This window comes from Coenobita brevimanus, chromosome 79 (assembly GCF_032717465.1).
Source record: "Coenobita brevimanus isolate Jiangsu-jjx chromosome 79, ASM3271746v2, whole genome shotgun sequence".
NCBI classification, from domain to species: Eukaryota; Metazoa; Arthropoda; class Malacostraca; order Decapoda; family Coenobitidae; genus Coenobita; species Coenobita brevimanus.
In genome coordinates, this window is record NC_137032.1 from 33,951,001 (window position 1) to 33,968,231 (window position 17,231).

Below are 17,231 nucleotides of genomic sequence, written 5' to 3' on the forward strand. Positions count from 1 at the left end.
GTTGTAACACTAGCTTTTTTTCTCACGGTTTGCCCCTGTTTAGTCTGTTTACTGCAGGCTTTCAAAGTGACATTATGGCGAGTTCTAGCTCTTCCCAGTCAGTGCAAGCGGCCGACAGGAACGAGAATAAAGTGGCGGGCGTAAGGCAGAATAAAAAGCGCGCCGAGGTGATCTTTTGGGAAGTAATATGATTGAAAGTAATGTAGTATACATGTTTTTAGCTTTGAAAATGGAAATGCTTGTTGAGTGACGGGAAGACCGCCGCCACAGTGCATGTCGGCCGTACGCTCTGTTGATTTTAGCCTTATTTTCAGTGCTTATTGTACAAATACGGATTCCTAACTACCTTTACGTTGTAGTATAAAGTTTACTGTGACAGAATGAGGCTGTGGTAGAGGGGAAACCGGGTTGCTGGAGGTGTGAAAGTGAAGATTTGGTTACCCAACTTTGCAAGTCTCCACAAGTCCTTGGGTAGTCCACGAAGGCTCAACACCTGTCTCTGGAGAAAGCTGAATGTAAGTACTATCTGCCATACCAAGTATAATGTTCTAGGGTTAATCTCTGATTTTTGGCGAATATTTTCCTACAGGTACTCAGACCGCGATACAACCCCGCCACTCGGGGGGGAACGACTGTAAACAACCGCGTTTAAGGGGTTAATTTATTAGTATTAGCCAGCTGATGGAAGTGAGGAATAAAGACAATATATTTGGTAAACTTTTGTCCCTGACTGCACAGGACTGCGCAACCAAAAATTTCTGCAGCTAACCCCTTCAGCCTGAGGAAATTTCTTCCTACAACGTGTAAAACTGTTTGATACTAACCACAATAAAATAAAATAAATATAAATGAATAATAAAAAAGAAAATAAAACTTGATTAGGCTGAGAGGACTTAGGGGTTTTTCTAACTTCTTAGTCCACAAAAAATCTCTGGACAATAGCACCTGGTGGTAGTTTGAATAATATATCAAAGATGCTCTTAGGCTAAAAGATTACTCTCTTCTGTCCTGTGGAGTATGTTTCATCTTATTCTTGCTACCTCCGAGCAATTATATTCACATCAGGATGGACCTGTATGTTAGTACTGAAGGGGTTATTAGAAGCTACATCTAACCCTTCCAGCTGGAGCAATTCAGCCCTAGGTGAAGAAAACAATCTTAGATGGCAAGAATATATGAACAAAATACATGACTGGGAATAAAGAACAGGCAAGGCAACTTTCTTGTCTGGTGTTATGGCTTGATTGAAAAACCTACCTATCCACTTACACAGAAATGTAGACTGGCTACATTTAGTAAAAATGTTCTCTGTCAATGAACTTGCTCATATCACTCAACAAAATATATTAACACTTTTAACATCAAGGCCAACAACTCGAAAGCAACTTTCTAAGGGTATAGCTATTAGACTGGCCGAAGTGAAGCGATGGCCTTGCATAAATTACATTCAAGATGACTGGAAGTTTTTTGATCATATAGTGCCATCAAGCGAAGTAGGATGATCATCTACTTGTGAATTTACTGAACAACAGAAGCCTAGCCTTGGGCCGCTACACCTTAATGGGGTATTGTGGGATCGGCTGTTACTATTAGTAAAGGGCGATTTGATACAATAGTGGTACGGTTGTTTGGCTTTGTGTTCTCAGCAGAATTTCATTTATCCATCAAAAATTGTTCCTTCATCTTTTCACACAGCTAAAATCTTTAAAACTCACATGTTGCAACTTTTACCATTCTTTGACACTGATCCCTTCAGATTTATAAAATCTTTTTCTATTTTATTCTTGCTGCCTCTACATGCTACTACTCAACTTAGGTGAGAAACAACTCCCATCCTCTTCATGATGATTCTTTTTTCTGTTTACTGCTCAGATGATCAATTACAGCTTGGAAGATACCTCTTGTGGAAAGGGGGTTAAAGATGTACGGTATTGTGGTTCAGTTAAGCAGCAGTAGATGGGTAAAGCAGAAAGAATACAAGTTCTGCAATAACATTCTGAATAGCATGGACATGAATCTGTACTAGACTGTGTGATGCAGACCCCAGTTTATGCATTCCAGTTTATGACATTGAATTTACTCCACTGTGAATGAATCATGACAGTTAAAGTGTTACAGAGGATGAACTACACTAGGGTGGTGTGGCAAGCCAGAGTTACAGTGGCCTAAAAAAAAAAAAAAAGTGGATAAACTAATATAACATGGTGCTATAAGTGAGTCTGAGTAATAAGGCAGACAAACTGCAGTATAACAGAGTGACAAGGTGCATGTGGTCATACTACAAATTAAACAAGCCATCAGTGTATATAAAATAATGCAAAGGTATGTAAATAAAACAAGTCACCTCAGTAAAACAAAACAAAGCACCAATGTCAATAAAGCATGGCATCAGAGTGTAAATAAAACATAGCATCCTAGTGTAAGAATAATAAGTCATCAGAGTAAATATAACAGTGTATCAGTGTACTTGTAAGTGAAAACAAAGTCATCTCAGTAAAATAAAACAAAGCACCAATGTAAATAAAGCATGGCATCAGTGTAAATAAAACACAGCATCCTAGTGTAAGGATAATAAGGCATCAGTGTAAATATAACAAAGTATCAGTGTACTCATAAGTGAAAACAAAGCATTGGTGTAAGTATAACAAGGCATCATAGTGTAAGTAATAAGGCATCATGCAGGCGTGATAATCTGCACACCTGCCACATTCTGTGCCATGTCCGCCACAGAGAATCTAGGCTTGGCTCTGGGTGCGTTGGGTGGGTCCCGGGGCAGGATGGGGGTGTCTCGGTGGAAGATGATGCCCCCCAGGCCAGCATCGCGCGTCCTCACTGCACCGCCCTGCACATACCCAAGCTGCCCCGGGCCCTGGTAAACCTCTGATACCCCCAGTACATTATTAGCTTACTCAACCCCAGGATGTCTTTTTCCTTTTATTCTTGCCATCTCCTGACAATTTTATTTAACTAAGAACAGGCTGTTTTAACTGGATGACCTGGAAATGGTACTGTAAGAGTAATATATAAAATCTTATCATGTCTAACCCACTATGTTCAAAAAGTCTATCCAATCTATCTATCTATCTATCCATTGCCAGATGCATGAATACTGAAAGGGATGCCCACAAACAAATTGCCTCCACGTCACCCTGTCCTATGGCATCAGATTGTCCTCCAACTCCAACCATCCTTGTTCATATATCTCTCCACACCATACCTGCCCACTACCCTTCCACATCACTCACCAACACTGTCCTACTAACTGTAATTTTTTTATCCATTCTCTTCACATACACAAAGTCTGTCCTAAGCCAAATAAAACCCCTGAACTGGAAGTGGTTAGATAAAATCTGAATAAAGCTCTTCAGTATGAGAATGGTGCTGGGAGTGATGTTTTCATGTCGTGGTACTGATATAACCAAGCAACTGTTATGCCTGGTTATGCAAACATTCCTCAGTTCCCTCCCAATGCCCTCAAAGGAGGCTGGTGACCTGCAGGATGTGGAGAACTTCAGCTTCTAGTCCACCCAGGTTCATGTTTCAGATAAGCCTGCGGGTTGCAACTACCACTACTAATACGAGAGACCCTTCCAAAGCTAAATTAAACCATCAGGTATCAGCAAGAACAAATTAAAAAAGACATCACCTAGATTCAAGGAATTAAATATTATATAATTTTTTTTTACTTCAATACACAGGTAGCATAAGTAGCATTATTCTCTTTTGATTAACATTCTGGAACACAAAAAATGCAGTGTGACGTGTTTTCTACTGTATGCCCTACTTCAAAAACTTGTAACTATTTGACATTAAATAACCCAAGAAAGTAAAACAGTCTCACCTCTTAGAGTACTTTTAGTTACCTATGACACCTTACACATTTTGCGGAATGACAGTCTCCTGCAAAAGTTCCATTCCTCTCTGAACTTCAGTAACTCGTAACATTAGTCTGGGTAAACTTCCCTGTAGTTACTACAATCAGCTTGGTTAGTTAAACATTCAGCTAACTTCTGCTTACAACTACCTAACCTATTATATCATTATGCGCTAATGAAGTGCAGGGGAAAGAACAGAACTTTTGCAGGCAACTGTAATCACTACATGCATTCAGTATAAACCTAAAAACATTATGTTCTTTCCTATAAGCTATACTGGTTCTGCATATACAGTGCTGCACTGTCAACTGCATGTGAAACTTTAACAGTCTTCCTGCCTTTTACAAATGCATTTCCTTTGCATCATACTTCTGTTCTATATTATAACGACCATAATATAAGCTGCTAAATATTTATACCTCTTTCCATCTCTCCCTCACGTACATTGTCTAATAGTCCAGTATTTCATTCATTATAATACAGCACTCCTCTTCCTTCTATTTTATGTCATTTTACTTCTTTATGTCATTTCAGTTCTTTACATGAACCCATCATCACCCCAACCCTATTTTCCACTGTTATAAACACGGAGGGCAGGATTTACCAACAAGAACCCACGCCCAGTCATCCATTCAATCTTCACTCTAACCTCTGACACTTAAATTCTACCCCACACTTTTGAACAAACTTACTGGAACCTAATGTAAATTTCAAAGATCTACTGAATGTTTTAATTAGTATGGGAGAAAAACATAAGTAACTATGCTATACCCCTCACCTTCATGAAACTGAAAACTTTTTATGACTACTGCCTTTGGATTTTTCTATCTTACTGACTCACCCTTTTCATCAATCTATCCTTATGCTTCTATGCTTCTCTCATATGACGGAAACCATCTTCCGAACCATCAGCTTCAGGTATGTTGTTGTAAGATTTTTTTTTTTGCTTTCTGCCCCAAAATTGGAATTACAGTACTATACTGTGCTACTATGACTAATGCTGCGACATAATCCTCTTACAGTACATTTAAACCCTCTAAGTGCTATGAATTCTCTCAAGTAAACAAAATTATCTGGTGTTAGCTTAAATAAAATACCCCAGTGGATCAACCATACCAGAAATTTTAAGCAAATCTAAACAAGTCTGAAATGAAGACACACACACACACACACACACACACACACACAAAATGTAAGAAACGATAACAAAGTTTGAAATTCAAATCTTGGTAGGGCTCTTGGATCTCTAACACTGCCAGTCAAAAATTAGTCACCTGACAGACAAACGGATGTATTCTTGTGGGCTTAGGATGATTTATAACACTTTTTTCTAAGCTATTTACTGTATTATACCAATCAAGCTATCAATCCTCTCAAAGTAAGAACAATTCTAGTATTCTATTTGGGTGAATGTCAAAATATTTTATTCAACTGAGTCACACAAGCAGTGGCACTGCAGTTATACATGTGACCCTCAACTCTTTCCCTATCCCCTAAATGGGTCATGATGGACTGTAGAAAAATGAATAACTTCAGCCTACAGTTCACCAGGTTCATGGTCAGAAGAGCCCTGGGTAACAACAACAACGTTCCAAATCACCCATTTCACTCAATTCTTTGTCAACTCACTCTTTAACCCACTAATGGTAATTTTCCCCCTCTATCTACTGACCCACCCATTTCTCTCCACCCTGTCTGCTAGCCTATCTGCCTTTCCAAACAACCCATCTTACTGAATTCACTCTCCATTCACTCTTTACTCCTACACTTATCAGTTTTTCCTCTCAACCTACCAACTGGCTGCTTTCTCTCCATTCTTCTGTCTGCTAGCCTATCTGCCTCACCCTTACTCTCCACTCTATAATCCTCAACTTGTCATTCTTCCACCGTATTGACCAAACATCTACTGTTCTTCTTACCATTCTACCTGATAGCCTGTCCACCTCACCTTTGTTCTCTACTCCTGAATCCTCAATTTGTAATTTTTTCCCCTTTCTGTCAATCAACCCACTTATTTCCCTCCACCTCACCTTTGTTTTCCATGCCTGGCAGGTTGAAGGGTCCTGGTACTGGCTTCGGGGGTTGGGCTGCCAATGCCTCTCGTTTCTGTGACGCTAACTGTTCTTCCATCTGGAAGAGGCGGATGTGAAAAGAGAGAGAGAGAGAGAGAGAGAGAGAGTAGAAATAAAGGAGGTAAGAAAAGATTAAACAAAGTGAGGAAGGAAAGTGGAAAGAAGGGAAGAAAAATGCAAAAGAAGGTATGATGAAAACAAGGAATAAAATGAAGAAAAAATGAAGAATAAAGGACGAGATTAGAAAAGAGGAAAATGGAAAAACGGGGGAGAAGGAAAAGGGAAAAGAATGGGAGGGAGGAAAGAAGGAAGAAGGGAAAGAAGACAGAAGGGGAGGGAGGAAAAAGGAAAGGGCAAGAAAGGAGAGTGAAGAAGAAAAGGAACAGGACAGCAGATATAAAATAAGAGAAGAAAACACAGCAGAACAGCAAAGAAGAATTAAAAATAAAAGAAAGACAGGAATGTGGGAGGGAAGGAAATGGAATGAAGGACAGAGAAAATGGAGAAAACAAAATTAAGAGAAGTGGGAAAAAGGAGAAGAAAACAGGAGAGGAATAAGAGGAAATAGGGAAGACAGGAGGGACGAGAGGAAAAAAGGCAAGAATAAAGATGAAAAAGGGAGAGAGGAATGGTGGAAAAGGGAATAAAACAAACAGGACGAGGAAAACATGACAGAAAAATGGAAAACATAACAGGAATAAATGAATACGAGAAGAAGTAGGGAAAGGACAGAAGAAATGGAATGAAGAAGGAGATGCAAAAGAAAATGGAAGGAGTGGGAAATAGGGAAAAGAAGAAAAATATAAGAAAAGAAAGGGAAGGAAGAGTTGCAACCATAGTAAAAAGAAGCAAGGAGATAATATGGAGGAGAGATGGAAGGATACGACAAGAGAGAAAGAGAGAAAAGGAGAGGATGGTAGGGAGAGAAAGGAAATACTGTGTTACTGCATACCATGACATCTCATTACATAATTAAACAACTAGCAACAATAATACTGATAATGGTAACACTTTCATAACAACAAAAATACACAATAATAATAATAATAATAATAACAATAATAATAATAATAATAATAATTCAGTAAACTTTCAATTATCCGTCATCACAAGATCCAGCTCAACGCAATACCCAGTGCTGCTGACTTGGCTCTATAAAAGCAATATCCGACACCAAAATGGGATTGTAACCAGCGGTTCTATGCAATATCCAGTGTTAAGGTGTATCAACTGGCTCATAAACAGTAGCCAAATGGCACTGTATTACTGTGTTGTATCATTACTTCATTGTATTTTATGCTTAAGCTTCATCTTTTACTCATGGGAAAGTTTTTAGGATAGAGGTTCGAAACGGATAGTAATGCAATATCCGGCTAGACACCAAATATTGAGCCGATGGAGGGTAGTACGCAAATTCTGGCATTTTACATTAACAGGTGTAGGGCTTGGCTGAATTATACTGTATAATTGAGAGTTTACTGTAATAATAATAATAATAAAAATTTATAATAACAATCAAATCACAGGAATCTGTTGATATATATATATATATATATATATATATATATATATATATATACTAGTACCGTTATATAATAAAAAGTTTAACACTGAACAAAGATAATATCACAGATTAAAAGCACAGCACTTTACCAGAATTCTTACCCAAATTCCAAAAAACACAGAGACAAGCTAACATTCATAAGTATCTCCTTGCCATCTCACAAGCTCAATAATGTAGCACAGAGTTTAACAATAAAAGATGAAAATGCAAGAGGATCAATGTCTAGGATACACTCATACCACAGAAACAGGAAGAGAACTCACAGAAATAAGAGGATAGACTGAATTGTACCAGCAAACAGGTAAAGAATGGCTGCAATGACAACAGATGCTAAAGGATTTATTCTCAATCACTGAATTAGCCCCATCAGTACCAGACATCTCTTTAACACCTTTGATATGATGATGTCTTTCTATTTTATCTAGGCATGACTTTTTTCAGCTTAGAAGAGACCCCTAGTAGTGAAGGGGTTAAAGAAGGCCGTATCAAATTATACTAGCTGAGTCACCTCTGATGAACGAATTAGTCTGACAGAGACAAGAATGAAACAGAAAATAAACAATCTTTGTGACAGGGATAATACTACAGTAGTATGATAATCTTGTTCCCACCACGCTGGCATGTTAGTCTGTTTGGAGAAGACATCTGGCAGTGAAGAGCTCAGATATATATTCCAGTACCTCCTTCAGCATCAGAAGAATTTATGTAGCTTAAGATGAATCTTATTAATGAAGGGGTTAGGAACACTCCTTTAAGTCCTTTAGTACCAAAAAGTCTATTTCATTCTTGCACGTAACAAGTGATTTTATGCAGTTTCGAAGAGACCTCTTGCAGTGAAGGAGCTGGATGGGTAAAGCTGGTTTACTGTCTTAAATGGAGGCCAAGACAAGGCAGAAGCTTAAGTGGATTTAAATAATGCATGATGAAGCTTAACTACTGCATGATGCCACAGAGATTTAGCACAGAGAATTACAACCAAAGCATGAAGCCCCCAAACGGCAACATCACTTCATTACATTCTTTATGTGTTGCAAAGATCCCAGGATAGGCTACCCTAGTTCGTAACATTTAGGGGTAGGTACCCAGTTTATGCCCCTGGTTGCATTACATGATTGAAAATAAATGACAAAATAACATAAATAATTATAATAACAATAATAATAATAATAACAACAATAAACTCCAGCCACCTCTCGGGAATCTGAACTGACATGCATTTTCACCCCTTCACATGATTATATTCAACCTGGGAAAGAATTTTTATTTTGGGTGAGTTAACAAAAGCTATACCTAACTCGAAAAAGGAAAGTCTCTCCTAAGCTGCAAAATTCATTTCAGAGATAGCACGAACAAACCGTTAAAGACATCATCCGATTCAAGTGATTAGGACCAATATACCAGGAAACATCTCACAACTGGCGCACAAATTATAAATACAACCTAACAATTTCCAACAGCACAAAAACCAAGGCCAACTGAAGTATAAACTCCCCATGAAACAAACAACATCAATTTGAAATAAAATGTGCTCAAATCAAGCATAATCAAGCCTACGAGACTGGTAAACCACAGATCTCAAAAAAGCAAGTTTTAACATACATTTGTACATACAGGGTGAAATAAAATGCAATACTGCAGCATGTTTTAAATAGGTACATCAATAAAAAAAGGCCATGTTCCTTAACATTTCTAACTACAGTAGAAGGTGAGTCATGTTTCTTCGAGCAGACTGCCACAGATATACTGATAATGTCTTTACTACACAAGGCTCTGGCATGTAACCTCAGAATAAAGTTGACTTCTGTCCGAGATACAGATGCCTTTGTTGCTGTAATTAAATTCTCTACTACCTCCATAATTATATGTATGACTAACTGTTCTTCTTATGGTACACTATACTTTGGTTTCACCAATGTCAGTTTAATTTTCAACTATAAATGCACCAGTACAGTATATATTTCAAAGGTAATGCACATGGGAGCACTAATGTGATTAAGTTGTGTACTGTCACTATGTGAGAGCAGTTGGTTGGAGGGGAGAATTCCTACAGGCAGACCAAGGAAAATGTAGGATGCAAGTCTGATAACGGATCTTGGCGTTCCTAGAAGACGTGACAGTGATGCTGAGGGATATCATGGAACCTGGAGACTGGTGAAAAGGTGAACAATGACGATGCTTACAAGCATGGAATACTGCCTTCACCAGAGACAGTAATTAGGCATCTGACTGTACTCTTAGTTTTTCCGAATTTCAAAATGAAGAAACATCTTGTCATTCTAAGTTTAGGAAACATGTGGATAACAACACTCATTACGTCAACTGCACAGGAAAGTACCACCAAGATATACTCTACCTTACTAATACACGAGCAAGACTACAGGCAAAACTGGGCAATACACGGCCTAAACAGGGTAGTACAATGCATATCTTACTTTCCCTGTGACATTCTGCTTCTGTTATGGGAATAATCAACCATATTTAGTACATTCTTTACCTGTGCATTTTTTACCTACTGCACTCAACCCTTCCACTTCCAGCTAGTATCTTGTCTCTACTTTCACTGAATATTCTAGCTAACTATTGCAAGACCATGTTATTTCTCTTTTGTTGTTCTTTGTAACTAGTAAATCCAAAGCAATTAGAGAACACTGCCAACTGTTTAAATGCTACATCATCTAGTTTTACCACTTTGCTTTAATGTATTGTATCAATTGTATTTAGAGTGTTGTGATATTCTGGAACACATCCCTGACTCAGGATGACTGTCTGTACTTCAGTCCTGACACAGAGTATACTGAAGGCAATCCCTGGTATATGTGAGATATGTTTTCCAAATTACAGGAACTCTTTCCGCATAACTGGTACCGTATTGTAAATCAGGAGAAACTGATACCTGAATATCATTTTATAGGTAACGATGGAACTTCAATATTCTGGAATGTCATGTGGACTGAATAGCAATAAATAAATAAAAACAAATAAATATAAACAAGAAGTGACAGTGACAAATAACAAACACACCAACAGAACACCACACCTGGAAAATGGTTTGTTCCCACAACAATGAGGATGCAATTTGTGCTGTCCTGCATACTACTAACAAACAGGCTCATAAATGACAGCAATGTGAGATACTGAACATGGGATATGGCAGCTCATGTATTCAGCCCTTCCAAAAAACATAATAATAACTATCACATGCAAAAGTTTAATGACAATTCCAGCCATCATTGTGTCCTGTCCTCAATATTTTTCATTCCTCCTTGAATGTCACAAAGTGTCTTCCTTCTGATACTCTAATGATGTATGCTTTTATACTGCTAACATAAAAATAATTCATGTAACACCTTCCATCATCACAGCTGACAGGGATGTGTCCCCATACTTTTGACTGTAATAGTACAAACAGCACTACCATCAAACACAAAATATAAAGTATTATCTATCTATCTATTGCCAGACGCCATAATCCCGTATGGGGTGGCCATTTGACTCTGAGTTACTTGTTTTACAGGGAGGGGCACTAACCCTCCACAAACCCACTTGACACGTAGGGAGCATATAAAGTACTGATAAGTCATTTAACACCAAGGTAGACATAACAACATGAATGAGTAATTCTACATAAAACTTAGACACAAACAACAACAAAATATCTGAAGTGCAAAAAGGAATTTCAAAATCCAACCTGAGATGGAAATCCAGAAATACAAACTACAACTAAGGGGAAAAAGAAGTTCGAACAAACATGAGTGACCCGTCTTCTTCTGGTGTCTCTATTACACATGCCTGATGGGCCCTTAAACATAGACATGAGAGCTCAAAAGACAGCAGCAGTACAGAGCTCTAAACAATGATGCATGGCAGCAATAAACAATGAGGCATGAGAGCCCTATACACTAGGGCATGAGGGCTCCAAACAATGCAACACAACAGCTCTGAACACCACGACACAAAAGCTCAATACACTACAGCAAGACATTTCTACAGTAAACACAACAGCATAAAAGCTACACTCAGCAGAAAGGGGGAGTTCTAACCACTGTAGGCTGTGAGCTCTTACCAGTCAAGCATAACAGTTATAAACACTGAGGCATAGGAGCTCTAAGCATTGCATGGGAGCTCTAAATACTGCACAAGATTTTTATACACTGGCATGACAAGTCCAAAGCAGAACAGTAAGACAGGGTCCTAAACACAGCCTAAGAATAGCTTTAAGTAGGTCCAGAGGATTGACCAAACACTTTAACCTCCTGACTCTGAGTAATGTCCTTCATAACCTATTCTTGCTGATACAAGATGATTATATTCAGCTTGGGAAAGACCTCCAGAAATGAAGGGGTTCATCATCATCATCATCATCATCATCCAGACCTTCTTTCCCACCCCAGGGTGAAATGAGGTGGGGTCGAGAGAACCAGAAAAAAATTGACAGAATGAGATACGAACCAAAGTCTGCCCAACTAAATGAACCACACTACCATTAACTCACCATTCAAGCCCCTGGAATCCTGGGATCCACTTGATAGGTTAAAACACATACCACCAAACTTCACACTCTCATGTTTGTAATTTAACCCCTCCATTTCAAAGGATCAATGCTAAGCTGAATAAAATCATCAGGAGGTGGCAAGAACCACATGAAAAAGACAACCCTAGATTCACAACGATAAAAAAATGAACATACTCAGAAAAAAATTACGATGCAACCAATGAGGGGAACAGAGAAAGCCATACAAGGGCTCAACGGAGGCAATTCAGATAGGAGTGAATAAAAACCTTTCCATCTTCACCTGCTCTGTTGGCTGCTGGACCACTACCACCGATGCTTTGGCTTTTGACACATTGCCCTGACACTCCGCTAACTCGGCCCTCACACTGGCTAGTTTGGCACTCAGATTATCCTCACTGCTTCTCAAAGTCCCAGTCCTTGTCTTCTCCTGAAAAGTGTTGTGCCCTGACTACCAACACATACGCCCCTATTTTCATCAGCCCTGAAGGTTCTCCAACACCACTTCTTTTATCATTTTCCTTCTACTTAATGCATTTTAATATTTTCCTTATTTCATTAATACATTCTATGCTGAATTCTGTCAATGTTGTTGACAACCAACCCCAGTCTGTCTGGCTGAGCAGACCCATCAACCACAGGCAAGCAACCATTCCTGTAGGGGCATCCTATACAGTGAACTGGATGTTCTGTTTCATTTATTTATTTATTTTTTTCTTTTTATGCATGGAAGGAGGAGCCAAAAGCCAGAAGCCTGTAAGATTATTCCCTTAAAAAAAAAAAAAAAAAAAAAAAAAAAAAAAAAAATCTGTTAATTTGTAGTTAACATCTCATTACAGGAAGGTGTGGGAAAAGTGTGGAGGTTTGGTTTCTGGGTGAATGCCACATTTGTGTCTTTCCACCCAGTTAGCAAGGGCACCATAGCAGGCTCCACTTCACCCCATGATCTGGTTATATGATTATCATCCACTGTTGTAAATGGTTTCCTGGGTTACGGGAAACCATTAGGCTTGTCACTCAGTTTTGAGCCACCTGAAGAGGAAAGAAGACTAATAAAGAGTGAGAGGAAGAAAAGGGAGAATTAGGAGGAGAGGGGGGCAGAAACAGAATGTTAAGTCAAAGAGAATAAAACACACAGACTGTTCAGCACCATGAAACTTTGCATGAGTATTCTTGCTATTACAAGATAATCTTCATTAGCTGAGGTGAGACACACCCTAGTGGTGAAGCTGCAAACAACTTCCAATAATTCTTTCTGTCCAAATACAAGTACACCTTTCTTTCAGCAGCGAAGAAACATTTCAAACTGGAGTCAAAAGCTACCTGTATAATCAGACTTTTTCTTAGGTTTCCCATCAAGGATCTATATGGCAGTAACTGCTGTACAGTACTAATGACAACTGCTACATACAGAAAACTTGTGAAATGAAACTTAACAAATTAATCATCTGACATTGAACTGGTCCTGGGTCCTCTGAGATCTAAGTCAGCAATGTGGCCACTGAGCTATGAAGAATTCTCCATCGCCTGCCAGGCTATGCAAACAACAGAGTTCATTACTTGGCTACTTTCTCCCTCAGTACTTAAACCGTGAGTTTTGTACACTTTCAACATAGTAACAAAGCATCAGAGGCCACCACCACTGGTGATGGAAACTACTCCCTATCTCTACGACATAAGGACAAAGATACTGTCAGTTTATCCAGACACCATACATCCAAGACAACGCCAACCAAGCCCTGCTATACATTCTGCATCACTGCTGAAACAAAACTTGACAAATTAATCACTGTCAGAAACAGGATCTGATCCTGTGCCCTGAAATAATTATCTCAGAGTGCAACATAACCTTTCAGCCAAGACGTGTACTCTACATATCTTGCCACACTACATGGGCTTTTATGCAAGTCATAACAACAGTACTCCAAATAATTCTCATTATGGTACGGAAGTAAATTATCAACACAGAGGAAACTATATAGGTATACTGTAAAGAGTTTGGGATTTCATTTTTTCATGGGAAACTGGACATGAACTGATGTCAGTAGATGCTAAAGGTTTAGTGTAAAGTGAAAGGTGAATGTACCTTTTCTTTAATAACAACACAGTAAAACCTTAATTATCAGCACTAATCTGGACACAGGTCACCAATATAGTACAGTATATTATAAATATTACACACCATCAAATTACTTTCAAATGTTTGTACCAGAGCTGAAACATATATCCAGCAGTATACAGAAAATCCTCATCATGTGTTGCCTTTATGGATGTACTTTTTGCTACTTGGTTCAAAACAATTTACAGAAAAACTGCTTCTATAAGTTCCATTGCTACCTCTGATGTTGATTTGCCATTTTCTCTCAGTTTACAGTACCAGTTGTAAGGAAAATGATGTGATGTTCTGGAACATATCACCAACATATAACAAAGACTTACTGTACCACATGTGTATTGTATTCCAAGGTTTAAGTAATGGTGGGAAAATGCAAAATTGAAATCCTATTAAAACTTTTTCTTAAACCCAATGGACAGCAGGCTAAAGCACTCTTTCTGCAGTCCACCATCCTCCTTTTGGGAAAGAGGGAGGGAGCTAGGGGATGAATGTATAACCAGGCAATAGAGCCACCTAGTTAAATCAGTGCCAGAGTGATGGTATCCCTCATCAGCACCTATATTTACTGAATGAATGAATGAATTGTGATGAATAATGTCAGTTAAAAAGGAAGTTTAAACTTTTAAAACTGGTCAAGTAATTGAAAATCTATGATGATGTCCAGATTACAAAGGTTTTCCTGTGTTTGAGAAAGAAAGAGAAAGAGAGAGACTGTGATATGGGGTAAAAAAATCAGTACAATGAGAGAAATTATAATGCACTCCACCTGGCACCTATCAAAGCGTAGCTTCTGTAGTACTGTATTTACAAGTAATTTAACCCCAAGACAGGACAAGCTGTATTTAGACAATGCACTCAATTAGATACACCAAAACTGCAATTTATCAGAGAGAAAAAAGCTTATAGATATCCAGCAGGACTCTCTTCAAGCCAGACTACCAACCATCCAAATCCTCCACATATACAGGCTTTACATGGACATTTCCACAAAATTTACAAAATCCCAATACAGCATACAGTTTCTCACAAAAATGCAGTAGATATACTGCATTTCAGCTTGCACAGGAAAAAATAAGCTTTCATAGACCCAGCATTACAAATTTTAACCCAGACCAACGACCAACTAATTCCCACTACAACAGTCCCACAGAGTTTTCAGCATCCCCCACCAAGCACCAACAACAGGCTTATGGAGCATATTCTAAGTGACATTGTAGGTTTCTCAGTAACTTGACTTTAGTGATTATTTAGCATATTACACCTTAACATTCCCCTGTATGCTATTCAGATCATTTTTAGCATCTTCAATCAGATGATATTAAATTTTATTCTTGCTACTTTCTGGCAACTGTATTCACCTTGAGAGAGATTTCTACTACTGGAAAGACAAATGATGGCATCATTTAACCTTTCCAAAGTGACAAATCTCTCCTAACATGAGTGATATTACCTGGTGATAGCAAGAACAAAATAAATATACATCATCGTCAGGAAGGACTTAACATCGTTATAGTTTGCTTCAGTAACATACAAAAGGGATACTATTATATAATGTGCAATATAAATCACTTAGGAAGATATGCTAAAAAATCTTCGAAGCCACTTGGAATATTATCCTTCATCCCAACAAACAACTTCCCTCCCTGCTCTACCTTCATCCGTTCTGCCCTCAGCAAGGCCTCCAGCTCGGACACTCTATCCTGACACTCTGACAAGTCGCCAAAAGTGTGTGTAAGCTTCTTCTTGAGGTCCTCGAGGGAGAACTGCTGCGTGTTGGAGTGGACTCTTTCCTGTAACGGTCATGCCGATACATCCTTAGACACCCCACAAAAGGTCCGGGTATAATGAGGTACAAAAATTCACCTACTACTTCACCTCTTCTTGGGTGCTTCTCACTTTCCTCTGCTGGTTAATATTTCTAAGCTGAGTGAGGACTGGTATGTTTCCCTGCCCAATGATTATTATTTTTTTTATATAATGCATAGTAGTGCAGCCAAGTCTCCACAACTAAGGGGAGGGGGGGCACAGTGGGATTGAGCCCTATTTGGCTGGGGGGGAGGGGGGCACCACTGCTACACAGTGGTCATAATAGATTATATGAATTTTCAAATGAGGCTCTAATGGTGAAAGGGAGGCAGAGTCTGACTTGGTAGGGGGGGAGTCTATGCCCTACCACAGCTCTCCATAGGTACGGTATGCCACCAATGATGCATCAGGGATGAAGATGGTAAATATGTCCTACACATAACACAGACTCAGTGGTATGGTACATTAGATGAACTTTTCTCCCTGACTGTACATAATACTGTATAAGTGAAATCCTAATCTATCCCGGGACATATTTATGAAGTGTGAGTCAGACACTGGACTACGTGTGACTGTGCAGTCCTCTACAGAATCTTGTGCTATGTGATTCTGAGTTGCATAATGTTAGTAATAAACCTCAAACACTCCTTGGATTCAAACCCTTACCAACCACCACATCCAGCTGGGGTAACAACTCAACTGACTATGAGGCATCTACTTCTTGGTTCTATGATTACCAACCAGACAACTCTGAAACCTTGCTCCCTCCTTGGAACCCTAAAACACAGGAACAAATCCACTACATAATACAACATAACTCAATAATAAGTGATTATTTCCAGTGAGACAATAACTACAAACCTGCACTTGATTATAACAAGATTCTCTGCTGAACAAAGAACCAAGTGGAGAATATAAACCACATAGAAATCTATCAAATAACATCCTGAATAACCAAAACTGTATGTCAACCACAACCTTATGTCTATACAGTAAGACACCACCTTTATATTATTTATTTACTTAATTTCTTACTTTTTCCAAAACTAAATTATGTAGTGCATGGACAGTGTGATAAGACCAGTATTCAGGTACACTACTGCAATATTCAAACTGGTGTCAGTTTATGTTTATGAGTATTCCTTTACAAACCCATACTAACACTCCACTGACAAAAACAAAAGGAAGAAAATACTGCTCCGCAGGATACTTATAATACAGCAATTACTGAGGATTAAACTATGTACTGGGACAGAAAATAATTATGTTGCTTTATGCCGACTCCTGT

General features: G+C 38.6%; 1 protein-coding gene across 1 annotated transcript in view; it reads right to left on the reverse strand.

Moving 5' to 3' along the window:
• Window positions 1-17,231, reverse strand: part of LOC145409095 (uncharacterized) — a 45,599-nt gene that overhangs the window by 21,006 nt on the left and 7,362 nt on the right. The window contains exons 4-7 of the mRNA XM_080279639.1: window positions 15,790-15,927; window positions 12,305-12,451; window positions 5,906-6,005; window positions 2,701-2,880 (exon numbers count right to left, since the gene is read on the reverse strand). Coding sequence (XP_080135765.1) covers window positions 2,701-2,880; window positions 5,906-6,005; window positions 12,305-12,451; window positions 15,790-15,927 — 565 coding nt within the window. The remainder of the gene's footprint in view (window positions 1-2,700; window positions 2,881-5,905; window positions 6,006-12,304; window positions 12,452-15,789; window positions 15,928-17,231) is intronic.